The 26,891-nt window shown below is 41.8% G+C and overlaps 1 protein-coding gene across 5 annotated transcripts in view; it reads right to left on the bottom strand.

Moving 5' to 3' along the window:
- Dclk1 (doublecortin like kinase 1) overlaps nt 1-26,891 on the bottom strand; it is a 306,342-nt gene that overhangs the window by 48,174 nt on the left and 231,277 nt on the right. For 4 of the 5 annotated variants that reach the window (XM_052730073.1, XM_052730072.1, XM_052730075.1 and 1 more), the window contains 5 exons: nt 15,687-15,771; nt 13,113-13,221; nt 7,651-7,708; nt 7,019-7,138; nt 5,047-5,193 (listed from right to left, as the gene is read on the bottom strand). In XM_052730073.1, coding sequence (XP_052586033.1) covers nt 5,047-5,193; nt 7,019-7,138; nt 7,651-7,708; nt 13,113-13,221; nt 15,687-15,771 — 519 coding nt within the window. Of the gene's footprint in view, nt 1-5,046; nt 5,194-7,018; nt 7,139-7,650; nt 7,709-13,112; nt 13,222-15,686; nt 15,772-21,765; nt 26,419-26,891 lie in introns of those variants that run through there. The other variant, XM_052730076.1, reaches the window with a different exon arrangement.

The following is a 26,891-nucleotide window of genomic DNA, read 5'->3' as shown; positions in this document are numbered from 1 at the left end:
TCTGAGGAACTATGCTTATCTGCAGAACTCTACCTATATATGGATACGCCAATATCTATATCTAGATCATCTATATCTCCCTACAGAGTTAGGGAGAAAGATGGTTCTATGCATACACTTTTTTAAAAAGTTGAAGACAACCTGTTTACTTTTATATTATAAGAAAAACATTGATTTACTTAAATTTTTGCCAGTAAAGACTAAATTTTGTGAGGTGTATGTAGCTTTTTAAAGACCCGTCAATGTCCTAAAAGAAACAGAGGTTGTGATGGGTGAGTTGTATTTCCAGGGGATTTTACCATCTGTTGGTCACCCCTAAAAACTTGATAAATTAAAGGTGAGCTTATGTTCCTTCTTTAAAAAAATAGTTTTTTATTATTTGACAATTTCATGATATATATAACGTATTTTGATCAAACCTACCTCCCATTTTCTCTCCTTCCAATCCTTCTCCTCCCCAGCACCCTCTCTCCCCTCCCAACTTCATATGTTCTTTTCTGAAAACCTACTGAGTTCACTTGGTGATGCTGGTGTGTGCATGGGTGCAGGACAAGCTACTGCAGCATTTAGCTCCTCAGGGCTGGATTCACTGGATCAAACCGACTTTCCCTGCCCCAGCAGCCATCAACTGCCCATAGCTCCTCAGGTAGGGGTGAGATTTCAGGAGCGCCTCCCCATGCATGCTGGGATTTTGGCTGGCATGTTCAGGTGCAGGTCCTGTGTACACAGCCCAGCCACTGTGTGGTCAAGTGTGCAACGGCCCTGCTGTGTCCAGCAAAGAGCTTTTGTTTTTGAAACAGTCCCTTTGGTCATAACCTGTCTTGTTGGTTGCATGCATACTGGTCACATGCAGGAGTGAGGCTGGGGGATTACTGCCATCTCTGCCCTCAGCGAGGTTTATAGGGGAGACGAGGTGACTCCTTTGTGTAACTGAGGAGTTGAGAAGTGGCCTAAGTCCCTCTGTCCCCTATTCATTAATGAAGCACTCCTCACTCCATGATTGTCTCATCCCCTCCATCACCCATTTGTCCTTCATCTGTTTGATTATTATGTACCAGGTTTGATAACAAGTAAAGCAGATAGGAACATGAATGACATGGAGGAAAAATGTTAAAGTTGATGCAAAAGTCAATTTCTAAATTCTGTTCTTACTGGGTCAGCTGTCAGTTCTCACCTAAAGAGTAGCACAACACACTGCAACAGGGGAGGCCACGTTTTCTCATTAAAACACTTCGACCTTATCAAACACAGATCGATCATTTACGTGATCAGTACAGAGCTTTAAAGCTATGCTACATCTTAGTATTTGTTGCTGTTAGAGTTAAAAGTAAAACATGCCAGAATTCTGTATACCCAATTACACTACATAAAATGAAATCTGTGCTTGACATTTATAAAAGTCACTGTGCTAGCTACAAAACTCTCAATCAAACATTTAACTAGCAAAGGACTTGTTAACAATGCAACAGTTCAGAAGGATGTTGGGGTCTCTTAATGAAGGAGTAAAACAGAATGTGGAATGAGGGATTTGCATGTATTTGTTAAGTTTCCTTGTAGGCAGTAAATACATTCCAAAATTTATACTAATTTTACTGAAACACCTTTCAAAAATAATCTAGAGATCTATGTTTTGCCACAAAACAGAAAAACATTATATACGGGTGAATAGTAAAAATTTAAAAGCAATGATGAAAGATGGCATTTCTTATGTACAATGTTACTGTGAGGCAGTTTTCATTTTTTTGCCACAAGTAAAAGGTATATAAAAAGGCAAGGACCTGACATAAAATCCTGGGGAAGGAGACTTGGGGGAATTAAAGAGCTTTTTCAAAGTCACAAAACAGGACAGCACTAACGCAGAGCTCTGTGGCTTTTGTAAATTCTAAGCATGTGAAGAAGTGGCCCCCATAATGGGTCGTTCCTATTCCCATGGAGAGCTCAACAGCATTTGGAATCAAGGGGGATCTCATTCGTAATTAGAAATGTCATCTTCATTCCCCTAAATATGCTCTGCTTTCCTATTTATTCTGTGATAGATTTATCCCTAAAAAACGCACCAACCCCATCTCCTCACAGCAAGAAGTCACGACACTGGGAAAGTGAATCTATTCATTTTTCATGTAGCTATTTAAAAGAATTGTGAATATCTGCAATAGTTTCTTTATATTTTTCAAATCAAAGCAGAAAGGGGGGAGAAAAAGAGGAGAGAGTATACATACTTCCTTTCTGGTTCATTTAAGTTAAAGTATGTTCCAATGAGCACAGTATTTAAAAATACCCTGCAAATTATAATTTGAAAAAAAAAAGCACTCTCACTGCTGTGTAATCATAGAAGGCATTTACAGACATAGACAATGGTCTGGTGAGGAACCAATAAACAATGGATGCCCCAAAACTGCACTGTGAAGGGAAATGAAGCCTAACTTTCTGATCACTGAGGTTTGGAGCCTAGAGAAGTTACTTAACAAAGCCTCGCTTGTAAGTCTGTTCCCATGAGGCAATGTGAATCAGGATACAGGAGTAATGACTGTGGATGACAGAAAATTGCTGCAGTTCATGGAGGCAGCTATGCAGAGAGAATGTTTAGGCTGCTGCAGAGATTTGGAATTTGAGGTGCAATTAAGTCAGACCTCTGCCATTTGACCTCAGCTGCTTGCATGAGCCAGCCGCTACAAGATTACCGACGTAATTGCAAAGAGCTAATTGTGTGCATATTTATTTCTTGAATGCCTGTCTTTTATGCTTGAATGTCAACTCCATGAAGGAATGTGTCTAGTTCCCTGGCATGGGACCTGGCCCACAGTGGCACGTGATTAGTCTCCTCCTCAGAGCACACTGCGGTCTAGGGCCTTTGTGAGTCAGAACTCAGTTGAGATCTTGAGTTTTCTACTTGGATATTATATTATAACCTTGGGCAAGTCATTTAAATTCTAGGCACCCAGCTTCTTTACCTGTGAATTGGAGGAGTTAAAGAATTTACTCCACATGGTGGCTGTGGGGTTTAAACAAGATAATAGGTATTTTTAAAAGCTCCTAATGTGAGGCTGAACATGTAAGTGACTCTCTCTAGCAGCAGACCTCCCTCATTAGCGTTTATCTGTGAAGTGGGAGTTAAGATACCCTCGAGATTTTAATTTTTCGAGACAGGGTCTCTGTGGTGATTTTGTGTATGCTCTAACAAATAAAGCTTGCCTGAAGATCAGAGGGCAAAGCCAGTCACTGGTTAGCCATAGAGGTCAGGCAGTGGCGGCCCATACCTTTAATCCCAGCACTTGGGATCTCGTGCCTTTAATATGACAGGGCGGAGAAAGGAATAGAAGGCAGGAGGAGAAAGGAGCTCAGGTCTTTCAGATGAGGGGTGGGTGAGGTGAGAGGTGGCTGTGGCTTGTTCCTTTGTCTCTCTGATCTTTCAGAATTTACTCCGATGTCTGGCTCTGGGTTTTTATTAAGACCAATTAGGGTTCGTGCTACAGGTGTCACTGTGTAGCTTTGGCTGTCCTGGAACTCACAATCTAGACCAGGTTGGCCTCGAACTCCCAGAGATCTTCCTGCCTCTGCTCCCCCAATGCTGACATTAAAAGTGTGTGCTACCACACCTGGCACTCACGGGCGGTCTGATCACCTCAGGCAGCTGGCTGCAGTGTGGATTTCTGTATCCCATCACCAGACATCAATTTCTGATTTAGTAGAGCTAAATTCAGGCCCAGAAATCTGCATTTTAAATATGCTCAGAAGTGGAAAACAAAAGAGAAAAAAAGACCATCTTTGGGTGGATGGGAAAAAAAATCATTTTCAGGTTCTAGCCTGAAGAATCAGTAAAATTTATGCCACTCCATGTTTCCCAGTATAGCTCCTCCTCCCTAGTTTCGGCTTCCATCTAGACTACCTGTACTGCCAGCAAGTAGACTAGAGAAGGAACCTTGCTGGCAAGGAGAACTCAGGGAAATTATAAACAGCAAAGCAAACAGTTAGAAGAAAAGAAAGACATCGGGGCTTTGGGCTGTTATCTGCTTTGTTTTGTTTTAGATAGGGTCAAATAGTCCAGGCTGGCTTTGAACTCTCTAAGTAGCCAAGGTTGGCTTTCAACGTCTGGTCATTCCGTTCTCCTACCTACCACGTGCTGGAGTTACCGGCTTGTACCATTATACCCGGCTTTATGCATTGCTGGAGATCAGAACCCAAGGCTTTTTGAATGCTAGGCAAACACATTACCAACTGAGCCACATCCCCACAGAACCCATTTTCTAAAATATCTTATTTCCATGATTGTTTTTTGTGTCGAAGTGATAACAGCTACTTCTTATGGTTCCTTTCTCTTTGGTTTTAGACCATATCATTAAGACACAGAGCTAGGATAGTAAAAGAAATGCTGGTGGGTAGGGGCATGGCTCAGTCAATAAAGTGCTCTCTGTGCAAGCATGAGGGCCTGAGTCTGGATCCCCAGTACTTATATAAAAGCCAGGCATGATGGTACACGCCTGTCAGCCCAGAACCAGGGAGGTGAAGACAGGTGGACACTTGGGTTTGCTGCTGGTTAGCTCAGCCAGACTTGCTGAATCGGTGAGGGTGGGCTCTGGATTAAGCGAGAGACCTTGTTGCAGAAAGTAAGGTGGAGTCTGGAAAGGAAGACGCTGGACACACACACATGGACCTCAGGTCATCAGTCAACCACACCCACGTCTGTGCACACGTGTGGACGCACACATGATCCCTCCCTCCCCTCCGCACACAGGGGTTTCCTTTCTCTTGTATTAGGAAGAATACTAGTACAGCCATGGAAATGATCCCATTCCCTATTTGGTCCTAGCCCATGATGTTAACTACAGCCAGCTTTTGATTTTTTTTTTTTTTTGACTTTTTAAGAAGTCAAATGTTCTTGAGGATGTAAGAGCTCTCCTAGATCACCTTAAAGAGAAACCGAGTACAGTGGAAATGAACGCAAGAAGCAAACAGTTAAAAAGAAAGAAGAGGAAAAAAAAGTGGGGGATGTCCATTCATTAGGGAGAGCTTGGGTGTCAGGATGCCAGAGGATGGCTTTCCTCTTACCAGCAGGTTCTCTGGCTTGATGTCGCGGTGGACGATGTTCAGGCTGTGCAGGTATTTGATGGCACTGGCCAGGTTGTACAGCATCCCACTGGCATCTCGTTCCGTGTATTTGCTAGTGGAAGTGATGGCATCAAAAAGGTCCCCGCCCTGGAAGAGAGCAGCTGTCTGAGTGGGATATTGACAGATGGACTGATAGGCTGCCCGTCCAGGGCACTGACAAACCGGAAAGGAGATGAAGGATGGACTAGAATTGGGGGGGCTCCTCGGGGCTTTCTCTGCTACTGCTTTTCAAAAGACCAAAGACTCTGGCGATTTCTCTCCTCAGTATGAAAGATATTGACATTTTATCCTCAGCTTAAAAAGAGCAGTGACTAGTCTCCAGCAGCAGACATGTGGCTGTCTCCACAGCCCCTCACCAGGGAAGAGGAGGTGGAGATGGCTTCCCTCTGAGAAGCCTCATGTTGAGGGACTCTGGTGACATGTGCTACCTGCCACACACCAACTGCTAGCGAAGTGCAAATTCATAGTCCTAAAACTCCCCCAGAAAGACAGGTACTTCTGCAAACTTCATCCTTAACAGAATGTTCTCCTGCCTTTGAAATTATTAAGACACGTGCGAAGCACTCGCTGTTTCTCTCTCTCTCTTTGACTTGCTACATTTAGCTCTCTTGGAGTGGGTGTTGAGCTTTCTTTTTCAATAATGTGTTTCTCTGTAAGGAATGGAAAATGGGACCCACAGCCTGTTCTAAAGACAAGAAAGACAGGGAGAGGGGGAGGGGAAGACGGGGAACACCACAGAAAGGTTTCTAGACCTATTATTCTTCTGAATTTTTGTTTTCTGTGTTCCTTTATAATTTATCACTGCTTGATCAAACAATGATTTGGGGCTCAACATTAGGTTGATCTTATTTGAAGTCCTTTCAGGGAGTTTGGGTGTGCTTTACCAAAAGCATTTACATCATTCTTTCATAGTGACTACGAAACAGCTGAGCCCAGAGCCCAAATGCATTCGTATGTTATTACTACACACTGAGCAACTTAATTTCCCCTTTCAAAACAGTAAAAACAAAACACAGCCTTGGAGGCTGTCAGGTGTCAGGTTTCACAAACCACCCTGGCATCTCTGTGCCCTGTGCAAGTTCCACCCTGGAAACTTCTCTCACTGTTGGGCAAGCAATGGTTCTTCCACCAACAAGCCTAAACAAATGTTTTGTCTTTCTTCTTTCTGTTTCTCAAAGACGGGGCTGTCATATAGGGAGGACCGTCTGTTCCTGAGCCATGGGAAGAGGTGGAATGTTCTCTGTGGTCTAGTTGAACCCTTGACCCTTAGTTAGACAGCAGGACACGTGTGGCTGTATGTGACAGCCTGCAAAGACCCAGGTGCTGTCCTGGTCACCTAGGCTCCAGCCCCCAAGGCAGTTCTTTCTGGCTCAGACAGGACACTTTCTCCCCTAGTGGAGACATCTTCGCTATGCAGAGAGAATTCACAAAGGCTGTTCAGTGCACTGAAGGCGTTGCTGTAGATTGATCAGCTTACAGTTGGCAATTGGACTGAGATCTGTCCCCAGATGCATCATCAAATGCCTCTATTTCTCATCCCCAAATTTAACTTGGTCCCACCTTCCCCACAAAATCAGCCTACAGTGAGCTGACCAATAAAAATAGAGAGGTTAATCATATTTTTAATAGCATACAGCAGGGCACCAGGAATGAGTTGAAGCCATTGGTTTAAAGAGCCATGCTATGGTGAAATTCTGTTCTGTGAGCTGGAGACAGTATAATTTACAAGGTGAGTAAAGTAGTGACTAGATAATAAAATGTGTCTATAAAAATTTGAACAAATAAAAGAACAGCTCTTTGTAAAATGACAGTTTAACATTTTTATCACAACATTGGCATGTTTTAGTCATCTCCAGACTCAAATATGGCAATGGAAGTAGTTTTTCTTTTAAAAGAAAAACAGAATACACACCTTCACTAATTCCATGACGAGATACAGTTCAGTGGGCACATCCATCTCTTCGATCAAGAGAACAATGTTGGGGTGCTTCACCCTCCTTAAGATAGACACCTCATTCTGGATCATGTGCTCCTGTGCAAGGGAGAAGTCATCTTAATAAACTCAAAATGTATGAGGAACCAACTCAAACTAGAATGACCACCTAAAGATAAGAGAGATGCATTTTGGTGAAATGTAACAGTATTCTGAAGACCCTAAAATAATTAAACTCAAGACCCATCATGAAAACTATAACTTTCTAGAAAATAACAGAATGAATCTTAGATAACAAATACAAGGGAAGAAAATAAAGTGAGCAAAGATGAGGGAAGAAATGAAATCAAATCATCCCAAGTACTTTTATTCCAGGAATATTTATCTATCTGTCTATCTATCTATCTATCTATCTATCTATCTATCTATCTATCTATCTATCTATCTATCTATCTTCAGGAATATTTATATAGTTATACATTCTTCTAAGTTTGTGCCATTCTGTTCCATCAGAATGCATCTCTTGGGCTACACTGAGTTAGGAAGCCGGTTTCTGTTTCTCTCTACCTTTGAATGCTAGCTTCACAAGAGCAAATAAAATTGGTACGCACTTTGCCTCGACATTTACTTTTCTTGATGATTTTCAGGGCATACTCCCGAGCAGTTGACCTGCAAATAGAAAATTTTTAAATAAAACTTAATTTTTGGATCAATTGAGTCCTTTCGTTGGGAGTTAATTACTTGCTTGTAGGCCTTAGTGTTTCTGTTTCTGAAAGGGCTCTGTTCTTTCTATACAAAGAAGTCTGCAGATATTTACGGGATTGCCCCATCTAAGGACAGTGAATGTGTGAGCACAGACAGACCTGGAGGTATGCAGCCATGTTTGCACAGAAGACACTGTCATTGTGACTTGTTTAACCCCGATGGCTGCTGTCCCTTCTCCTGATGGTCATGAGCAGGGGTGCAAAGCACGTGTCTGTAATTGTCCTCTCTGCTACTCTTTTAATCATCCCCCACCCCTGCCCCACACAGGGTCTCCCTAAATAGCTGGCCTCAAACTGGTGATCCTCCTGCATCAGCTACCAGAGTGTTGGGAATCGAGGTGTGATCTATTGTGTCCAGTCAGTCTTTTGGGGGTGCCGTCTCCACAAGAGTGACTATGACAGGTGTCTGAACAGCTCTCAGGGCTGAACTCCCCTGAGAAGTGGAACACACTCTGTAGATGTCCATTCGGTGTCAGAGACTGAGGGTGAATTTCTGGAGAACGCAAGAGGGATGAGGCTCAAAGAGGAAAGAGAAGGATGAAACCGTTTCTGGAGCTTTCCTGGGACCCACTGGGCCTTCTGTGGCTGTCAGTCACAGGATGAAATGGAAAGGATGGTTAAAGTCAAGTTACTTCCCCATAGCCACGTGCCAAGGACAAAATCATGCCTCTCAGACCCTGAGCTTCCTGGGTAGCCCAGCCACATGCCCGAGGTGTGTGGGACAGAGGGGTCGGCCATGCTGTCACCTTTCCATAAGTGTTATTACGGGCCAGTATTTCTAAGATATTCAGACACCAAACCTGAGGGCATGGCTGTTGTTAGAGGACACAACACACAGGAAATTATGCTAAATGACGGCCTCGGAAGCAAGAAGCTTTCATTTCTGACCCAAGACCCACAGATCCCAGCCTTTTCATTACAGAGAAGAGTCGCTTGTCGGGTTCCACATGGCTGTGGCTGGAACGAGGCTGATGAAGGAGCAATTTGGAAAAGGGAATTTCAAATTCTTCGTATGGAATTTAATGGGATGCCCACTTGTATGCTTAGAGCAAAGAAAATGGTTTTTCTATAGACCAATTTAGAGGCCAAGTATTAAAATATTTGTTTCATGGGCCTTTTAGAAACCAGTAACATGTACTATTTCTAAAAATGCTAGTTACTGTATTTTCAGGCCCCAGCACAGAAAACACTCAGTAAACTTTACGTTGTTATGATGAAATCTGGGGGGAAAAGCCAGAAGGTAATGACTTTGAAGCCTCGCTTCTCTACTATAAGTCTTTTATAACCATGGCTGCTGTGGAATCTGGGAAGGTGGAGTTTTCTTTATAAGCAGGCGGACATCCTTGAGCTGGTGACAGGGCTGTCTCCCAGAAGGCCAGGATCTTACATTCTGTCCCAAGCCTACCATGGAGGGGAAGATGGAATCAAGTGTGGGTTGGGTGGCCTCAGGCCTTGTAAAGAAGTATATGACACCTCTCTAGCTAGAACATTTTATAACACCAACATCCTACCAAACATACTCACATCTTCTATCAGACAACACACACCACAGATGACCACTCAGTTTAATATCACAACAATTCTTTCTTGACTTCTTAGAGGCAGAGCTGTAGTCATGTAATAATAACCCTTAATTACTGTAAGTATGCATTTAGAGGAGCAGCTAGTCTTTGAAAATGAGCCCCAAAATAGGTATTAGTGTCAACTATAAAACATAAGGTAACAATGCCAAGGCACAGTTTAACCAAAATAACAAACTCAATTTAAGGCACGGAAAATAATTCTGGATGTCCAGCTTGCTGCTAACAACACAGGTCATTTGCTTGTCTCTTCCTGCTATTACATTCCTGTCCTGTCATGGGACTCTCTAGGCCATGGAAGAGCAGCAGTACCAGAGAATTATGTCTTTCTCCTTGTCTAGGGCAAATCAGGTGGTAAGGTCACCTTCCCATTAAATATGGCCTAAGGTTGGAGCCCAAGTGCAGGTTTTACAAAAACAGAAATTCTGACAGCATGGACTAGTCACTTTCTTATTGGACTTAAGGCTGCTCCACAGATAGTAGCCATGCCCTGACAGTTATCAGGGCCAAGGACATGTGATGAGACACCTAGCTAGGGAAGAACCTGCTACTATTACTCTGCTAACGAAACATAGTATTACATTGACTCCTAATGGCTTCTCATCATACCGGTTGATTGGAGCATACCTGACCCCTCATCCGAGAAGCCCCTTACTGCCGCAGGTGATTGACACCGGGACCCACAACTGGTCAAGGTGCTGAGAGTGATTCTGGCGCCCAGCCTTAAACAGGATATCATATCACACCTTCCTCCCAAAGGTCAGGGATCATTGTGGAAGAGGTAGTGGAGACTGTAAGAGCCAGAGGGTGAATGTCTACAAGGACATGAATGTACAGTAGCTGAGACAGTGCTCACAAGACCCGCACAAGCTCAAGCTAGACAAAATTCCAGCATGGAGATGGGGAGAGTATAGGAAGTTCCACCTCTAGCCGAGGAGCTATTGATAATTGATGGCTGCTGGGAGAAGGAGAGTTAGTTTTCTTTAAGGGCTGTGCTCCTGGTAGCCCAGGATAGCCCAGGGAATGGCCACATGCCTAAGAGCTCTTAGATGACATTAATATAACTCAATGGATTTAAAAACAAAATGAGGACATCATGTTGGATGGGTGTGGAATGGGGGGATGGATCTGGGAGGAGATAGAGAAGATGGATGAATATGATCAAAATACAATGTATGAAATTCTCAAAGAATTTATAAAAATATTTTTAAAAATCTCATTGGCTCAAATAGCGGTGTGCTAGCAAAGAATATGCTAGAAGGGCCACAGAAGAGAAGGCCCATGTCACCCTGTCACCCTGTCATTGTACCCACTGCAGAAAAACTGCCTGTGATGGCATATTACTACAGGGGAGGAACATCTTTACCCATGTTGATATACACTTATCCCCCAAAACATAGCAGAATGCACCCACAAGCAGCATGTGCCATTCACAACATTCTTAGCTTGTGTTTATTTTCTTGGATCTCTGTAAAATATTAAAAGAATGTTTCATAATATCTCTGGAGAGAGAGGGCACCAGCCATATGTCCTTGCTCAGCAGGAGCTGGAAGCTGACACTTTTGGAGCAATCTGGTATTTAGACTCTAAAGTTTCACGCAGTGAGCCCAAGATGTGAACTCAAGCAAAATGAACACAAGCCAAGTGAGAAAGAAAGAAAGAAAGAAAGAGAGAGAGAGAGAGAGAGAGAGAGAGAGAGAGAGAGAGAGAGAGAGAGAAAGAAAGAAAGAAAGAAAGAAAGAAAGAAAGAAAGAAAGAAAGAAAGAAAGAAAGAAAGAAAGGAAGGAAGAAAGAAAGGGGAATTCTGTATGGAGAAGTGGGAACTGTCTGGTGAAGGAAGGCTGGGATCCTAGGTCTGAGATACCATCCTGGTGCAGGACCAGGGAGATCAACCAGTATAACTCATCACTGGGGCAACCTAAGAGATGATGAGTGCTGGCAAATGGTTAGAAAGCCCACAAAGAAAGACCATGCCAGTCTGCCAAAACAGGAGCCTTCCTACTTAAAATGCCTTTCCTGATTTAATTTCTGCCTTATTGTTCATTGGAAAAGTGACTTTGGTGCAGGTAAGTTCCTTATTAGACTCTTGTGAGGAATCCTTTACTAGAAGTAATTGGGTAGACAGATTTAAGTATATGTTTGGGAGCAAAGCTCTGGTCTACTCTGGTCTACGTGTTTAGTAGATGACTGGCCTTGGATATTTAATGTCTTCAGTCTACCTTGTTATAAAATGGGAACAGCAATACTGACCTGATTGGATCATTATAATTCAATGAGATACTATAATTTAAGGACCACAAACAGATAGATGCTCGGTAAATAGTGGTTGGTGTGGTTTCAGGAAGGGTGGCTGCCAAGGTGGTAACAGAATGTTTTCTGTATCTGACAGCCAGGCAATTGAAGGCTGGCTTCCATCTGTGGGGGCTGGGGACCATGGGAGAGGAGAAAGGTGAACTGACAGCATCAGCAGGGGAGATTTCCATGCCACTGATTACTGTGACTCTACCTCATGCAGAGTAAGTGCCACAGTAGGCTGCTGTGCCACTGTGAGCACCCCAGCCCAGCTGGAGTACCGAGAGGAGTGAGATCTGAGAGCTACTGTGTGACAGTTACCTAGTGGGGGCTTTGCTGTCTTGAATGAAGAAGGCGTGCTGGGGTCCAGCATCTAGGCGGATGCTGGTTCAGCTAAATCCTGGTGATGCAGGATACCCTAGGCAGACTTCCAGTTTGAAGTGGCTCAGATCCAGACTCTTCTGTGCTACAGCTGCCTGGCCCGAGGTATCCTCTCAAAGTAGTGGTATGACACAGGGCAGGGATGCTTACACAGGCCCCAGGAACCTGAGGAATGTTCAGCTCAGTGGGAATAATGGGGGGAGGGGAGCAGGGAAACATGTTTCATTCAAGCCAGGCCCCAGAGATCCAGAGGGATCCCCTCAGGGGGTGAGCTAAATGCCCCCAGCACAGCTCTGAGAAGATGCCAGCTGTCCAGATGCCGAACACAGGCCACTGCCCAGGACAGAACTCTGAGTGTGACACTGAGCTGAGGTTTTGAGGTCACTTCCCTAAGGGCTGAGACTATTTGTCGTCACTTCTCTGCCTGGTGTCCACCAGCTACTGTCCTTGAGCAGTCATTAAGAACCTCTGCATAAGTCGGGCATGGGAAAATGCCTGTAATCCTAACACTCGGAAGGCAGAGGCAGGAGGATGGTGAGTGTGAGGACAGCTTGAAAGGACCTTGACTCTAAACCCACAGGGTCTGTAGTTTATCCCTCTGAAGATACTTTCACAGATCAAGTACCATTTTTGTAGACTCGGCACACATGCGTTTTCAAACCTTTCAAGGTTATTGTCATGAATAATTTTTATTTAGGTATATGTTAGAGATCCAACTCTATAAAAGAACATTCTTGAGGAGAAGTATAGGAGGAAGTCTTCAAAATAACTTCTCAAGAAAAATAATATAAAAATATTACCTGCCAGACCTGGGAAGCTTTTCTAGATATACGAAGTAAAAATCAAAGTCTTTCTATCTTAGAGAGCATCCCAGGAATTGTTACATTTTTACAGTCTGTTTTTAGGTGGCTTTTGTTTATTGTTTTTTTATTCTTTGTGTCTCTGGGGTTGAGACATAAACCGTATGTGTCTCTGTCTGAAAATGGAGACTGGGTCACGGAAACCATGGAGGCCAAGTGTTTCCTGAACTTCCCACGCAGCCAGACCCCTGCTTACCTCTCTATGCATTCCTTGACAACGGCGAAATTTCCATCCCCTATTGTTCTTCCGACTTTGTAGCGCTCTGTTATTGTGGCAGGAATCTGGAAGCCTTCCTCAGACTCTTCTGAAAGAGTTATTAGTGTGTTTTTATTGATAGGGAAGGAGGCACAGACTACAAAAGATACATTTCTAAGAATCACCTCACAGACGGGAATCAATTCGGAAGCACTCTGGGCAGCCCCCTCCCTTGCAGGCTCATACAGACTTGACAGTTTTTAACCAAGGCAAACGATTAATTAAAAAGAACACCTATTGGGCCGACCTGGACCGATATCACTGCAACTTATGTTTTCTGCTTCAGTGGGGATTCAGAGGAGGAAATTCTGCATTTTGAACTTCATGCTAATTTGATCAATAGCCCTCACTGAATACCCATTGTATTCAGAGAAATGACATTCTTATGTACAGGGCAGAGAAAAGCATTTCTGGAGGGATGCTTAGCAGCTTGACATTGTACAAGCATGAAAAGGTCCTGCTGTTTGGACATTGAGCTTGACTCCATCCTGAAATGGATATCTCTGCAAAATTCCTTATGCACTAAGGGTTGCTGGTCACCCCTCCCTAGTATCAATGAGCAGATTTTAGACAAATGTTCTCACCAAGGAACCTGCATGGCAGATGTCGAGTTTAAACCCTGATATCTATTATGTCTGTGGGCAGAACAGTTTTTGTAATAACATAGCATTTTCTCCCTCTGAAAATGTATTTTGAAGTATTTTACAAATGCCTAATAATGCTTTAAATAGCCAAGGCTATAAAATTAAATAAGCCATGCTTGGGTCACATAAATATGATGCATCACCTTTAACATGTCAAGGGTATAAAAACCCTTTTAAATCTGGGCTGTAAAATGTACATGCTTTAAAGTTATAAATCCCAGCTTTCCCCCAAGCTACCCATGTGCAAAATGGCATAGGAGCCTGGTGAGCTTCCTAACTGTGCTCTCCTCCTGGTCTGTCCTCATACACTGAGTTTCCCCCCTCAAAATAAATTTGCGTGTGAAGGGGGTTTCTGGTAAGTTTTGTAGTTTGCACTGCATGTGTGGTGCTGGGGAAGAATGAATGGAAAGTCGTCTGAGGCCCTTTGTGCTGGCCTCAAAGGGCTCAGACTGCACAACCGGGCTGCCTTTTCTAGAAAGTAAAGTCAAAATGCACAGCAATTGGCTCTCCTATACCCTGTGCATCTTCACGCTGTGGAGCTGTGGATGGCACTTCCCTCCTGGATCACAGGAAGCTACTTTGGCAGTGCCCAGAATAAAGTGAGGGCTGCAGTCAGTGCCTCCTCCCTTAGCCCACCCAGGAAAGAGTCATGATTTTGCCTGTGTTGGAAAGACTCAACCTGGGATTTTCATCTTCTCCTTGAGGAGGGGAGGAAATGGTGGTGGGTTATCTGAATTTACAAACCGTCTGCCAGATGACAGGGTCCTAGGACTCTCGACCTGGGTAGTACAGTAGTTATCCACGGCCTCTGGGCTAATTGTGATCCCACAGATGGGGTCACCTGTCCTCTCTTCCAGTGGAAACATTCAGTGGGACACCCATCCAAGATACAACATTTGGGGTTTTTCGACCAACTATTGATAAAGGATCCGGTCCCTCTAGACTCAGCCTAGGTTTAGTCAAGGACCATTACATTTCACTGGGTGAACACAGCACACTGGAATGAAGGAGACTCCTAGATGACTGGACTACGGTTTCAACACATGCAAAAATGTCTGCCATAACCATGTAAGAAGCAAACAATTCCCACGTGAGTCATGTGTCTTACTTAATGTAAGAGAATCCCTTAGAGGGTGCATTCTTGGGAAAATTATCAAGTCACATCATTTGAAGCAGAGGAACTTATCTTAACAGTGGCTTAATCTTAACACTCTTCCTTTTCCAAATTATTTCCCCTCATTGATTTGAGCCTGACTACAGCCCCAGGATGGTGGAAATGGTGACATTTAATAATTTGCTTTTCTATAAAAGGGGAACTAAGACAGGGAGAGCCAAAGAGGCTTGTTCCACACCATCCAGCCAGTTAGCCAAAAAGTCAACACTCTAATCCAGATCACTTTCTTATATCACAGAGAAATTCTAATGCAAATTAGTTTAAGGGACAAGCAGTATGTCTTTGCAGTTACCAGCAGTGCTTCTTCCTGTAAAGTTATAGTTTGATCAGTTGAATTCCCTTAAGTTGGAGCCCACCTACAGGTGCTCATACACAAGACACAGTTGTCTTTTCACTTACAAAAAGGGATTAGAGCTTGGAGCACAAAGGCAGGCAATAGCTGGTCTTCCTAGGCATCACACACCCACATAGGATGTGAAAGCACTCAGCCCAGCCAACTTCTCTTTCCCAGTCTCAGACAGGGGGTGCTAATGCCTGCAGGAGTCACCCACTCCTGTCCCCAATGACACCCCGCCCCCCACGAGCTGCTGGAGTTTGGCTACTCATTGTGTTTGAGATGTTATAGTTTTCAGAGTAAATTTAGCTAACTCCTCCTCCATCCGCCCTGCAAGCTGCACTTTTTCCCCAGCTCATCACCTTCCCCAGGGCCGTCATTCTCATCCATTGAGCTGCAGACTTTTGTGGATGAAAGTGAAGTAGAGGAGCCGCCATGCTGAGAAATCTGTAAGGGAACAGGAACAGAATAAAAAAACCTGGGTCAGAGTGATGGAGCCTCCACACACCACACCCAGCCCAGGATCTCAGGAGCTAGTATTGCCCCTCCCAGGGAGGAACTGGTCTTCAAACTTGGGAAAGGAGATCTTAAGAATATCCAAGGCGGGTCATAAGTCCCGCCCTCGCTATTAGCCAGTAAGAGTTTGTATTGACTAGGAATCATTGGAAACCTGGATGCCCATGACTTCTTCTCTCAAAATTAGCATCCTTGAGCTCCAGTCTGCCAGATTTTAGGCACCTCATTTCTGTCTTCTAGTCTATGCTGAGAGTCTCAAATGTGGTGCCGTTCTGGCTTTATTTCTATTTTTACAATAACAAAACGTCTTTTAAGTTAGTTATGGACTATTCTAAAATAAAAGGCAACTAACTCAGCTTTAGTAAAACTTTAAGAGAAAAGTAGAAGACTGGATTTGTTACTCTCACTTTGAGATAAAGACACACAGTAAATAGGAGACTAGCTATTACCTCTCATACATAATATGTCTGAGAGAAAGGCAAGAATGAAAGCCTAGGCCAGGAGAGTCTCCTGTAGTCTAGATGGATTTTGATCGAAGACCCATGAGAGCAAACAGGGTATTGACTCCCTTAGAGGGAAAATATTCAATATTACAACTGGCTGAGAAGAGTATTTGACAAGGGACGCTTCCGTCTCTGCCCCTACTTCTCGAGAAAACAGCTTGCACACAGTTATGCTATTTCTAAATAGTGAACACAGCTCGTCCTAAAAGATCTTCCTTCTGTTCCCCTGGGTTTATCCACTTGGTTGGCCTGATGGGAGCAGGAGGCGGTGAGGGGGCGGCATTGGCTCATGGTGCCGGCTGTCTGTGGAGCAGAGAGAAGGGAGAGCGGCTGTAGTTGCATTGATCACGAAGCGGTGAGGAGAAGCTAACATGACCTACATTTCCTCTGCTTACCCGTCTCCCAGTCAACCATTCAGCCTCCACCCCATTCTAGCCAGCTATCGCTGAGCACAAACAGGGCAGAGGAGTTGTATGTGGCTCATACCCAACAGCCTCCTGCACAGAAACCCCAAATACCTGCTTCTTCATAAAACAGATTTATGTGGTTGGGGATATACCATCTAACCATTCCAGGGCCATCTGAGGCAAGCACCACAGAACCTTTCCTGAGTGACAAAGGGACAAAGATGGATATATCCCATTGGTGAGTTCATTGATGTTGACAATTGACAAGCTTAGAATGAAAATTATACTAATAATGATACTTCTGCTTCCTTACAGGACATTTCAGAAGTTTTGATATTACTATTGTATACCCCCAAATGTCATACAGCTTGTATAATGTGCCTTGTCTTCCCTGCATCACAAAAATCTTCTCCCAATAAGCTTGGTGATTTGAGTCGTTTTCCCATATTCTCTCAGCTAGCCTCCTTTTAACTAGGAACATCATAGATTCAAAGATTCTGATTTCCAAACAGAGTTTTTGTTTGTTTGTACAGAATCACAGCCCACCATGTTGAAGGCACAGTAAACGTATCGCTTTGAACCCATGCTCTACTGACCTCCAAGAATGCCTGTTTGCAAAAACTTTATACTTATAATATCTGCATGGAACGCTGAGACAAGGCAGATTTATGATGTTGCTCCCTGGAGAAAATAAACATTAACATGACCACACTGGAGGGGAAGGTGTGTTCTTTCCAGAACAGTGAGATGATTTCCTGCATCATTCCAAACGCAATGATGATTCAGGCAGAAATGCACGAAATAAAATGGACAGGCTGGAGAACTTCTCTTCCGGGCTGTCCAACCCTTAGGTGTCTTCTCTCAGCATCACAAATATGTTTCATAGCGTAGGTATATCATGGTTTGGATGTGGCAGATGCTGCCTTGTCATGTTGTGTTCCATATTTTACAGTCCAAAGACATTCTTTCATCAAGCACCCAAGTTAATAGACAATAGTGTATTTGCTCGCAAAGATACCACAGTCTATATACTCAATTAAAAAGGCTGCTTCCATTAATAAGGCCATCAGGTGCTCTGCAGGGAACTCTGACCCTGAGTACATGGTAACATCTCTTAAAATGTGTAGCATCCTATACACTTGCTGTGTATTATTCAGTAAACTGTCTTACTGACTAATGAAGTGTGTTTTCAACAGAGTAGCAAATGTCTGCTGGTATGGACGCCTGCCACAGTGTTTGTCCTATCAAATGAATAAAAGTCCCCCAAGGTTTCTAAGCTCAGTTCATTTAGCATTTTTTTTTTAAGAGTAGGGTCAACACAAGTATGCTGATATCTACAATTGCTTTGGCTTTTTCAACTCGAAATCTGTGTTTTTGAAAATGTAGCCCATGCCATTTCAAATTCCTTGCTGCTTGAGACTAGTGGATGACTGGTGCTTTTAAGAGAAAAGCTTATTTATGTATAAAGAGGGTATTCTGGAAATGGAAAGTTCTAGTTTTCTTTATTATGCTCAAGTACAGTAAAATAAATCTATTGAGCTTCTAAGGGCATTATCTCTTCTCTCTCCAAAGAAGTAAGAAGCTGAATACTATACACTTTTCAATGGCAATGACCTCTCACAGATTCAAAGAACTTCAGGAACTGAACTGGACCTTAAATGTGACCCTTTCCACCCCATTTCCACGCAGAGATCAAACTCCCCACTACAGAAAGGTGCAGCCAGTACTGTGGATATTTTCTATTCATCATTTTTATTGCCCATTTCTAGAGTTAACCAGTATGAGAATGGAATCCATTCCCACAAGACAGACTTCAGATTTTTGGAAACCAGCAGGACTTCCTCTGAGCCTCCTTTCTCAATTTGTACATGCCCGTATTTTCTTGTTCATCATGTGATAAAGATCTGTGATTCTCCCATCCTGGAGGCAGGACAGAGCTGCCGATCCTCGTTAAACCCGGTGCTCAAAACTGAAAGCCACCATCTAAATGTGTTCAACCAGCACTGGACCTTCTTTCTCCTGAACAGAAAATTAATTCACCTCAAGATCATACTGGCTTCTCTGTAGTGCCCCATTTTAACAATTTACCAACTTCACAGGTGAACCCATTGCCCTATTTGAGAGGTTGGTTTTATGGACCAAGCGCTGAGACTTTATGTCAAATGCCATCCTTAATGGTATTCATTTATTTTATATTTTTCCTAGACTATTAATTTTTGGATTCTGGTTTTGCCATCCCACCCACTACCCTCTCTTTTTCCCTCCTTTCCACCACTCCAGCAATCCGCATGGCTCTCTGTGGGAGTCGTTATTAATCTGCCTAGGTATGCCTAGACACTTAAGTCTCTCCTGGAATGATGTGATTTGTATTTGCATGTCTGGCTTGAAAACGGTAACGAGCACATATAATGAGCTCTTTAGAAGTGACCTAATGAAATCTGCCAGTCCTTCATATGGACTGACAAACACCGAAGAGACCGACTACTTCTAGATGAAGTTACTCTACCTACTTTATTGTAAGTGGACAAATCACTGGAGAAGGTCCATGCTGGTGAGGTTTTATGTTGATTTCAGTTAGTTTGCTAAATCGGAGTCATCGGGGCCTATAGTACAAAACACGCGGTTACTTTAGAATTTAACACAATTAGCTGCCAGGAGAGGTGCCATGACATTTGAGATGTCATCGCCTCCCCACAGATTTAATGAGAACCATTTGGGCAGGTTGCCGACACCTGGAGGCTTTTATAGAACACCTCCATAAAAGCGCTGCCCTGCAAAGTAAGAACACACCCCAAGCACCATGATTTAGCCTGGGATCATGTAACAGATGGGGACAGACATGGCATACTTTTTGAAGTAAGTGAGAAAGCTGAGCTAACAGCTCTAACCACATTTTACCAAGATGTATCTGATGACTCTGCTGTCAAAGACACAGTTCATTTTTAAATGTTATGAGTTACTTATGGCATTTGTATGAATGTTGTCACTCAGCCAGGGTCCACACTGCATCAAGATTTGGAAAATATCCAATCGATACAATTGACTCAAGCGGAGTAGACAAATCTATCACATAACCCAGCTTTGACTGGAGAATGGTACTATCTCCAGATTCTGCCTTGGCATATAGTTATGTTTTGCTGATGTGGAAAGAGGCTGAAAAGAACCAAAAAACCCAGTGCTCACCCTTGTTTGAGTTCTGAATTAGCTTTATAAAGGAAACGTAAGAAATAAATGCTTCACAGACTAACCACTGTCTGAATAATCTTGAGGGTGGGTCGACAGAGAGTTTGAAGACAACCCAATAGAGCAACAAGAAAAAATAATGTTTGTGTAGGGCACTGGAGACTAACAAGAGTTGGTGTGATATAGAAAAGCCACACATCTCTTTTACTCCCCAAGTGGTTATAGAACAGAATGGCTGAGAGCACCAATCTGCAATGACCAACAGAAGCCCACTCTTTGAAATAAGGCAGACTCTGTCTACAGTATTGATAGCGTGTTCTTCTTAAATTAACTCTACACAGTCAAATTAAGAACCAAGAATATAAGTTTGAATATTTAAAAACTCATAAAGATTCAGTCAGATTGTTTAAAAGACCGAAAAGCTATTACGCAGGAAATTGGTTTGGTGATAGAAGGGGCACATGAAAATGATGATCTTGGATTATATCTTTGCTAGAGAGACCATGGGAGCTAAGATTTCAAAAGTGAGTGAATCCATTTATAATACAATCTCTGATGCATCAGGTCCTCTCCTTTGCCTCTGCTTTAAAACCAGAACGCTCAGGCAAAGCTCCCCACACCTGCCATGTGAGCCACTTGTCCAGAATCCATCACACTGGATCGCTCAATCCCTCCACTCACTCTTCACAAACCCATAGCTTGGAAGGGGTTAAGGACGTCATCTTCTGTACCTCACGGATTGAGTCATTCCCTTAGGAATTTTATCCTCAAGTAGAGTTTTCAGTCTCTAATGAGGAGAGCTCGCTACTCTTTTAGGCACCTACTTCATTTAAATTTAATCTCTGTTGCATGAAGTATAAATGCCCTTTGGAATTAAATAAATTTGGAAAATTCCCTCTAGTTGTACCATTGTAGCTATAGATACTGAATAAATTTATCATGGAAGCAAGAAAGAGAGAAAATTATAGCCAATTAATATTAAGCTCAACAGAAATCTAGTAAAAGTGTTAGATCTAAAACTGTAATGATGATCTTTTGTATAATTTTTAAAAAATTTATTTATGTATATGAGTGTTCTATCAACTTTATGCCAGAAGGGGGCATCAGATCCCACTAGAGATGGTTGTGAGCCACCATGTGGTTGCTGGGAATTGAACTCAGGACCTCTGGAAGAGCAGCTAATGCTCTTAACTGCTGAGCCATCTCTCCAGCCCTGGTCACTTATAATTTTAATGTAAGGTATATTCTAACTTGATGAGTAAAATTTTCTATTCTTTAGACGGTACTATGAATTAATTATATATATATATATATTTTTTTTCTAAGATAAAGTTGAGGCATCAAATGTTTTTTTTATCATTAGTTAATTGTAAATTATTGAATACATTCATCCAATGTTTTAAAAAACAAGTAGTCTGTATACATACACATATATACCCATATACATCTTCCCACTGAAAATTCTATGACCTTAGGACAAAGGTTATTAAGCCCAGGAGAAAGCTAATATGATTTTTTTAGTGCATTTTAATCCCACCCCCAAGAAAGTTGCCAATTTGTCTGACAAATTCATCCTTAAGGCAATCCTGAGAGGAAGATATATTGCTAATTACAATGCAGCCCTTGGAAACAGCATTTCCCATCAGGTAATCTTACTTTGTTTTTCCTGTCAGTATTTTATACTTCACGTGTGCTACTCTGTAGCCTGTCTAGTATGACCTGCTGTTACTACTCAGCACAAGAAGGCGTGTCCAAGGTGATGAAGGCAACCCTTGCCCCACACAGTTACTTCAATTCTAGCATCTAACCAAAGAAACTCACTGAACAACATAGGCAGTTTTTCCTGTTTATTACATGGTTTAGCTAAGCTGCTAAATGTCACAAAGTTAAGTTCAGGAAAGGGTAACATGGTTGCACGTGAAACACAAGGTACAGCATTTTACAGCACAAAGGTGTGAAAACTTTCCAAACTGGGTAGTTCAATAAAACATTTCATTAGTTCTCATCTCTACAAAATTCTGCAGGTTGCCTTGAATGATGGATTTCCCAATATACTGCTCTTAAACCATTTTAATACAAATGCTTTTTTTTTTTTTTGCAATGAAGAGACTATACATCCAAGCAACTCCAACTGCAAATGGTATGCAACCTTTATTAAAAAAAATCCAACTTTATAACATTCACGGTGTTTCAAAGAGTCCTCAGGAAAAAATGGGAACTAAGTTCCTCGCCTGGCAATGAGTTAAAACGCCTCAAAAACACACCACAGTAAAATTAACTTCCATATTCTTTGCCTATTAACCTTTGAATATCTACTACCCTGGTTTCAAAAACATTGTGTGGCCATATATAATACAAACACCAAGTGTTTCATGCTTCACTTACACTACCTCAGAGTTTATCCATCACCTTTTATTACAATAAAATACATTTTAAAGACACCATATGTCATGCACCCTTAAAATTATAGTGAGGGCCTCCGATTTTCCAGTTTTCCTTACATGCGTTACAGGCACAAAATTACAAATATTTTCAGCTGACAGTTTAATACTCTGTATCAGGCAATTGTTCTAATGTTAACGTATTTCTGATCTCCATACTATTCCTCTGGGGGTTCGCTCAACCAACACTGCTGTCACTAACATGCATGATTAGAGGCGAAGGCGAGGCTAATGCAAATAGGCACAAATGAGCAAATGTACGCAGACAGTAAACTTCAGTCAATAAGCATTTTCAAGTGTGTATACACTCGTGTAGACACATAGACACACACAGCAAGTATCTTCAAAATATTTCAACAGTTTATAAGCATGAAAAGAACGCACAGGATGGCCTTACATGTTACCTGGCTTTGTAACTAAACTTTGAATCTACTTTGACTCTTCCTATTTTTGCTCCAGCGTAACATTCAACTATCCACAAGCCTAGAAATCAGTCTGTTTGGTGAACATTGATGGATAATCACTGCGGTCATCAATATACACACAACAGGAAAATGTCATTGCATTCAATCAATTTACTGACTGGACATCAAGATTTACAATAGAAACACCAATGAGCATTTACATTTCACAATCAATGTAAGATTGGATTTGCTTGGATTGCAGTTCTTGGTTTGTCTGGATTTCAATGAATCTAGGATAAATCAGTACATGTAAATACTTAGAGCTGTTTCATCATGCTAATTTAACAAACTGATTTTGAGCTTAAATATGTACCAACTAATATTCATGTCCCAACTGTATGACATAAAGGTTTACATACAATTCTACAGGAGCCAGTAACTTATAAGGCCACACCACAAACACCATCCTTTGTTCTTCGTGTTTTATATACATACACAGATATTTATGTAGGCACACCCACATATACATCAAGTCCTGCAAATGCACACAAACACCTACACACCTGTATAGATATATGGCCACCATAGAAACAACTTAGTAATTCAACAGTGAAAATATATGGATTTATCTTTTAGGACTATTTTTATACATTTTCACTCACATTTCTTTCAAAAATGAGGCTTTTAGACTTCAGTGTTTTTAAATAGGAACAAAAGCACAGCCAGGCATGGATACACCGTACGTGAGAGCAGAGTACCCTTGCTGCCTAGCAGAGGCCTCACAGGCAGGGCGCCGGAGCTGCTCAGATGTTTGCAGAACATGGAATCTGATTCTGAAATGTTAGGGTGACCTCATATGTGCATGCAGGCGTGTGTACAGATGGGTGGACCTCAGACTTCTAGTTCAGAAACCTACAACAGTACAGACCCGCTGCTGAAATGATGAGTCAAGACAATGATGACTATTTCTCATAGCTTCCAAGTTCACACTGAACACCATGTTTTGTGGATCACTAGGTTTTGAGCTTCTAAAATGCTGAAAGCAGGGACCTCTTTGTAACATTTTTCTCTCTAGCTATGTCTAAAAAAACTGTAAACACAAATGCAAAGCCCGAAAAGGTCAACACAGCACAGACTACATTCAGAGGTTTATCAGCGGGAGAAAAACTTGTGACTTCTATAGGATGGCATCCTCTCCTGCTCAGAAAGGCATTTTAAAGTTCAGTGACTAATGATGTATAAAGAATTCTAAAAGTAGCCATGTCTTAAGTGACTGTAAATTATCCATTGGGTTCCACCAATGAACTGGTTTGCCGCTTGGATGTTTAAAAGTTCTGCTTTAGTATAATAGAATTATTTCCTGCATAGAAAGAGATCTCAGCGTATGCTATTTCAATCTCGGAGGGACTTTAGTTTCAAAAAGTAAATGAGATATATGGCCCTTGAACAATCTTTTAATAAAAGTCATATGTTCAAAGATGAAATGCTGTGGAATAGCATCTCTCTGGAACTGCTTGAATGGAAAGTTGGCCACAATACCTACTGGCAATTAGTCCAAGTCCACTCTCTTTATGCTGTGTCTAAACAAAGCCATGGGCTTTATAGCAACTGGCAATACCTGCTACTTACATAGAACAAACAGCATTTATTGGGCCTCTCTAAGCAGTAGTTGTCCATAAGACTGGCAGCACAGGGGAGCTGAAATTACTGGAGTTTATATTTTTGTTCTGGACCATCTGACCCACTGCTTTCTCTGAATTTTTGACAGGTTAGTCAAATACATACTAATCTTTTACGGGCTCAACTATATTAAGTAATGCATTTTACAAAGACATAACACTGCCACAGACAGCATAGGCATCCTCACAGATATTTACTGTCTCAGCTAAGACAAGGCAGCCCTTTGATCTCAGCAGGAGTCTCTGTTCATGTCTATTGGAAACAGTTTTAAAATCTGAAGTCTGGAACAGGTATGATTATTTTCTGTCCTTTCAAGATGGAGGGATCAGTCTGCAGTTCTCATATAACACGCCAGAGAAGTGTCCTCCTCTTTAACAGACAGGATAATGAGACACTAATTATTACTCGGCTAAATTTTCAAATGCTGATAGGTTGCCTGGACGTTTTATTTTTCTTCTTCAGTCGGAATATTTTATTCACTTGTCAAGTGAGATGGCAACATAGGTAACTATAAGCCAGATGGGAAAATTTGCCAGTTGAACAGTCTATTGAGGGAAATAAATCAATAACATTTGAAACTGTATGACAAGGGAATTCCTCTCCATCTTGAATCAGGCATTTTCAAATTGTTTTCAAGAAAAATTTGAAAGAAATTTCAAGTAAAAGGCTCCAAATGGCACCATACATTTTAAATCTGTCACCCTACTGAGATATGTCAAGCCTGGAGAATATAAAAATTCATGCTTTGTTAAGTTTTAAATTGTTAGTGTTTGAGCTAGTAAAAAGAAATGGTCACGGGGTATGCTCTAAATATACAAGACACCATACACATTGATTTCTAACATCCAGATCTAAAAATAATTGTTTTACGTTTAAGCAAAGCTGAGTTACACTTTTGAAAATAGAGAACTAGAAGAGAGGAATTAGTAGGTTAACGTTTAACAGTGGGTTATAATCATAGACGCACTTGGTTGACACAAAAGGAGTTTTGCATATGAAAATTTCCCAAACAAGATCAGAATGGCGCTGTATGAATCTGGGGGCCTAATGTACATAAGCACCATTTAGAAGAATTTCAATTCTCAAACTGAGTTTATTCTTTGAAACAAAGTACAAGTCCAATTTTTTTTTAGGTCAAAAACGTTACGCATTTGAAAAAATACATATACATACTGTTGCTGTTGTAGGGAAGCATTGTATAATTAATAATAATGCTAAGTTCTTCATGTTTCCATGTAGCTGCAACTATTTTTTATAAAAGATAATTTTGAAAAATAAAATCCATGTGTCAACAAAAACAGAGGACATTCTTACTGTCTAACATTAGTCTTTGTGAGATACAGGAGCCCCCTACTCCTTTTCAGACATATTCACTCAGAAAAATTGAGAAGAATTTTTGCTTTATCTTTCAATAAAATAATCAAAAGGCCATATGATTTTTTAAAAAGAGTGTACCTTTTAGAAAAATCATGTCTGCTACTGCTATTTGAATTTGCTTTATATTAAGTACAGACAAATTGCTATCTATATGTCTGTGATGATTAAAAAGAAAACTCATTTATAGAAATGGTGACTCTGTAATGTTGGATGGTCAGGGTGGTTCTTGTACTCAATATTGGATTCATATATGAAATTTACCTGGAACCAGATCTTAGTCATAAAATCCTCAGTGATGGAGCAAATATTGTATTCAAACTCTCCTCAGTTACATCAAATGGAGGAGACACTTAAAAAATATTCTTTCAAAGAAGAATATCATGAGTAGAAAATGTCGGCATACTTGCTTCTGTAGGACCGAATTTTTATGCAAAACTCTTTTGTGTATTTTGCTGTTAGACGCTTGCTTAGGAAATGGGAAACCTTGATCCCATCACAAACCATACATATCGCTCCATTGTGTCTTTTACACTGAATCTCCTACTGAGTCCAAATCATCCGATGAGAGGGGGCGGTACAGGTCCTGTAAGATGAAGGGCAGGACAGATTCGTTTACTCATCGTTCTCGGGTTCCCGGCTGCTCTCTGAGGAGCAACTTGGAAAGGGATGGGTCCTTGGCTTCTAACATCATTAGAACTACTCAATCAACTTTGGATAAGAGAGAAGATAACACAGGCAGAGTGATGATTTCATTTCAGTGGCACAAAAAATGTTTCTTTCCTGAGCTATCAGGGGCTCCTGCCTTCCACTGTGTCCAGTTGAGTTATGGCTCCTGCTGCCAGCCAAGACCAGCTGTGCTATTCTGTGTCTAGGCAACTCTTCTATGGACATTTTCTTCCCATTCTGGGTAGAAGAATATGCTTACCTCACAAAATAATTTATCAGACGCAGCAGCTGGCATTCAGGATATTCTGGGATGTAACTCCAGTGTGTCGTTGCACACAGTGTAAACCCAACACACACTGCCCTTTCATAGTTTTATGTTTGGGTGACTGG

The sequence above is a fragment of the Peromyscus californicus genome, unplaced genomic scaffold (genome assembly GCF_007827085.1).
Source record: "Peromyscus californicus insignis strain IS unplaced genomic scaffold, ASM782708v3 Scaffold_9__1_contigs__length_137607984, whole genome shotgun sequence".
Lineage (NCBI taxonomy): Eukaryota > Metazoa > Chordata > Mammalia > Rodentia > Cricetidae > Peromyscus > Peromyscus californicus.
Note: the sequence above shows the minus strand (reverse complement) of the source record. Positions and strands in the feature narration are given on the sequence as shown.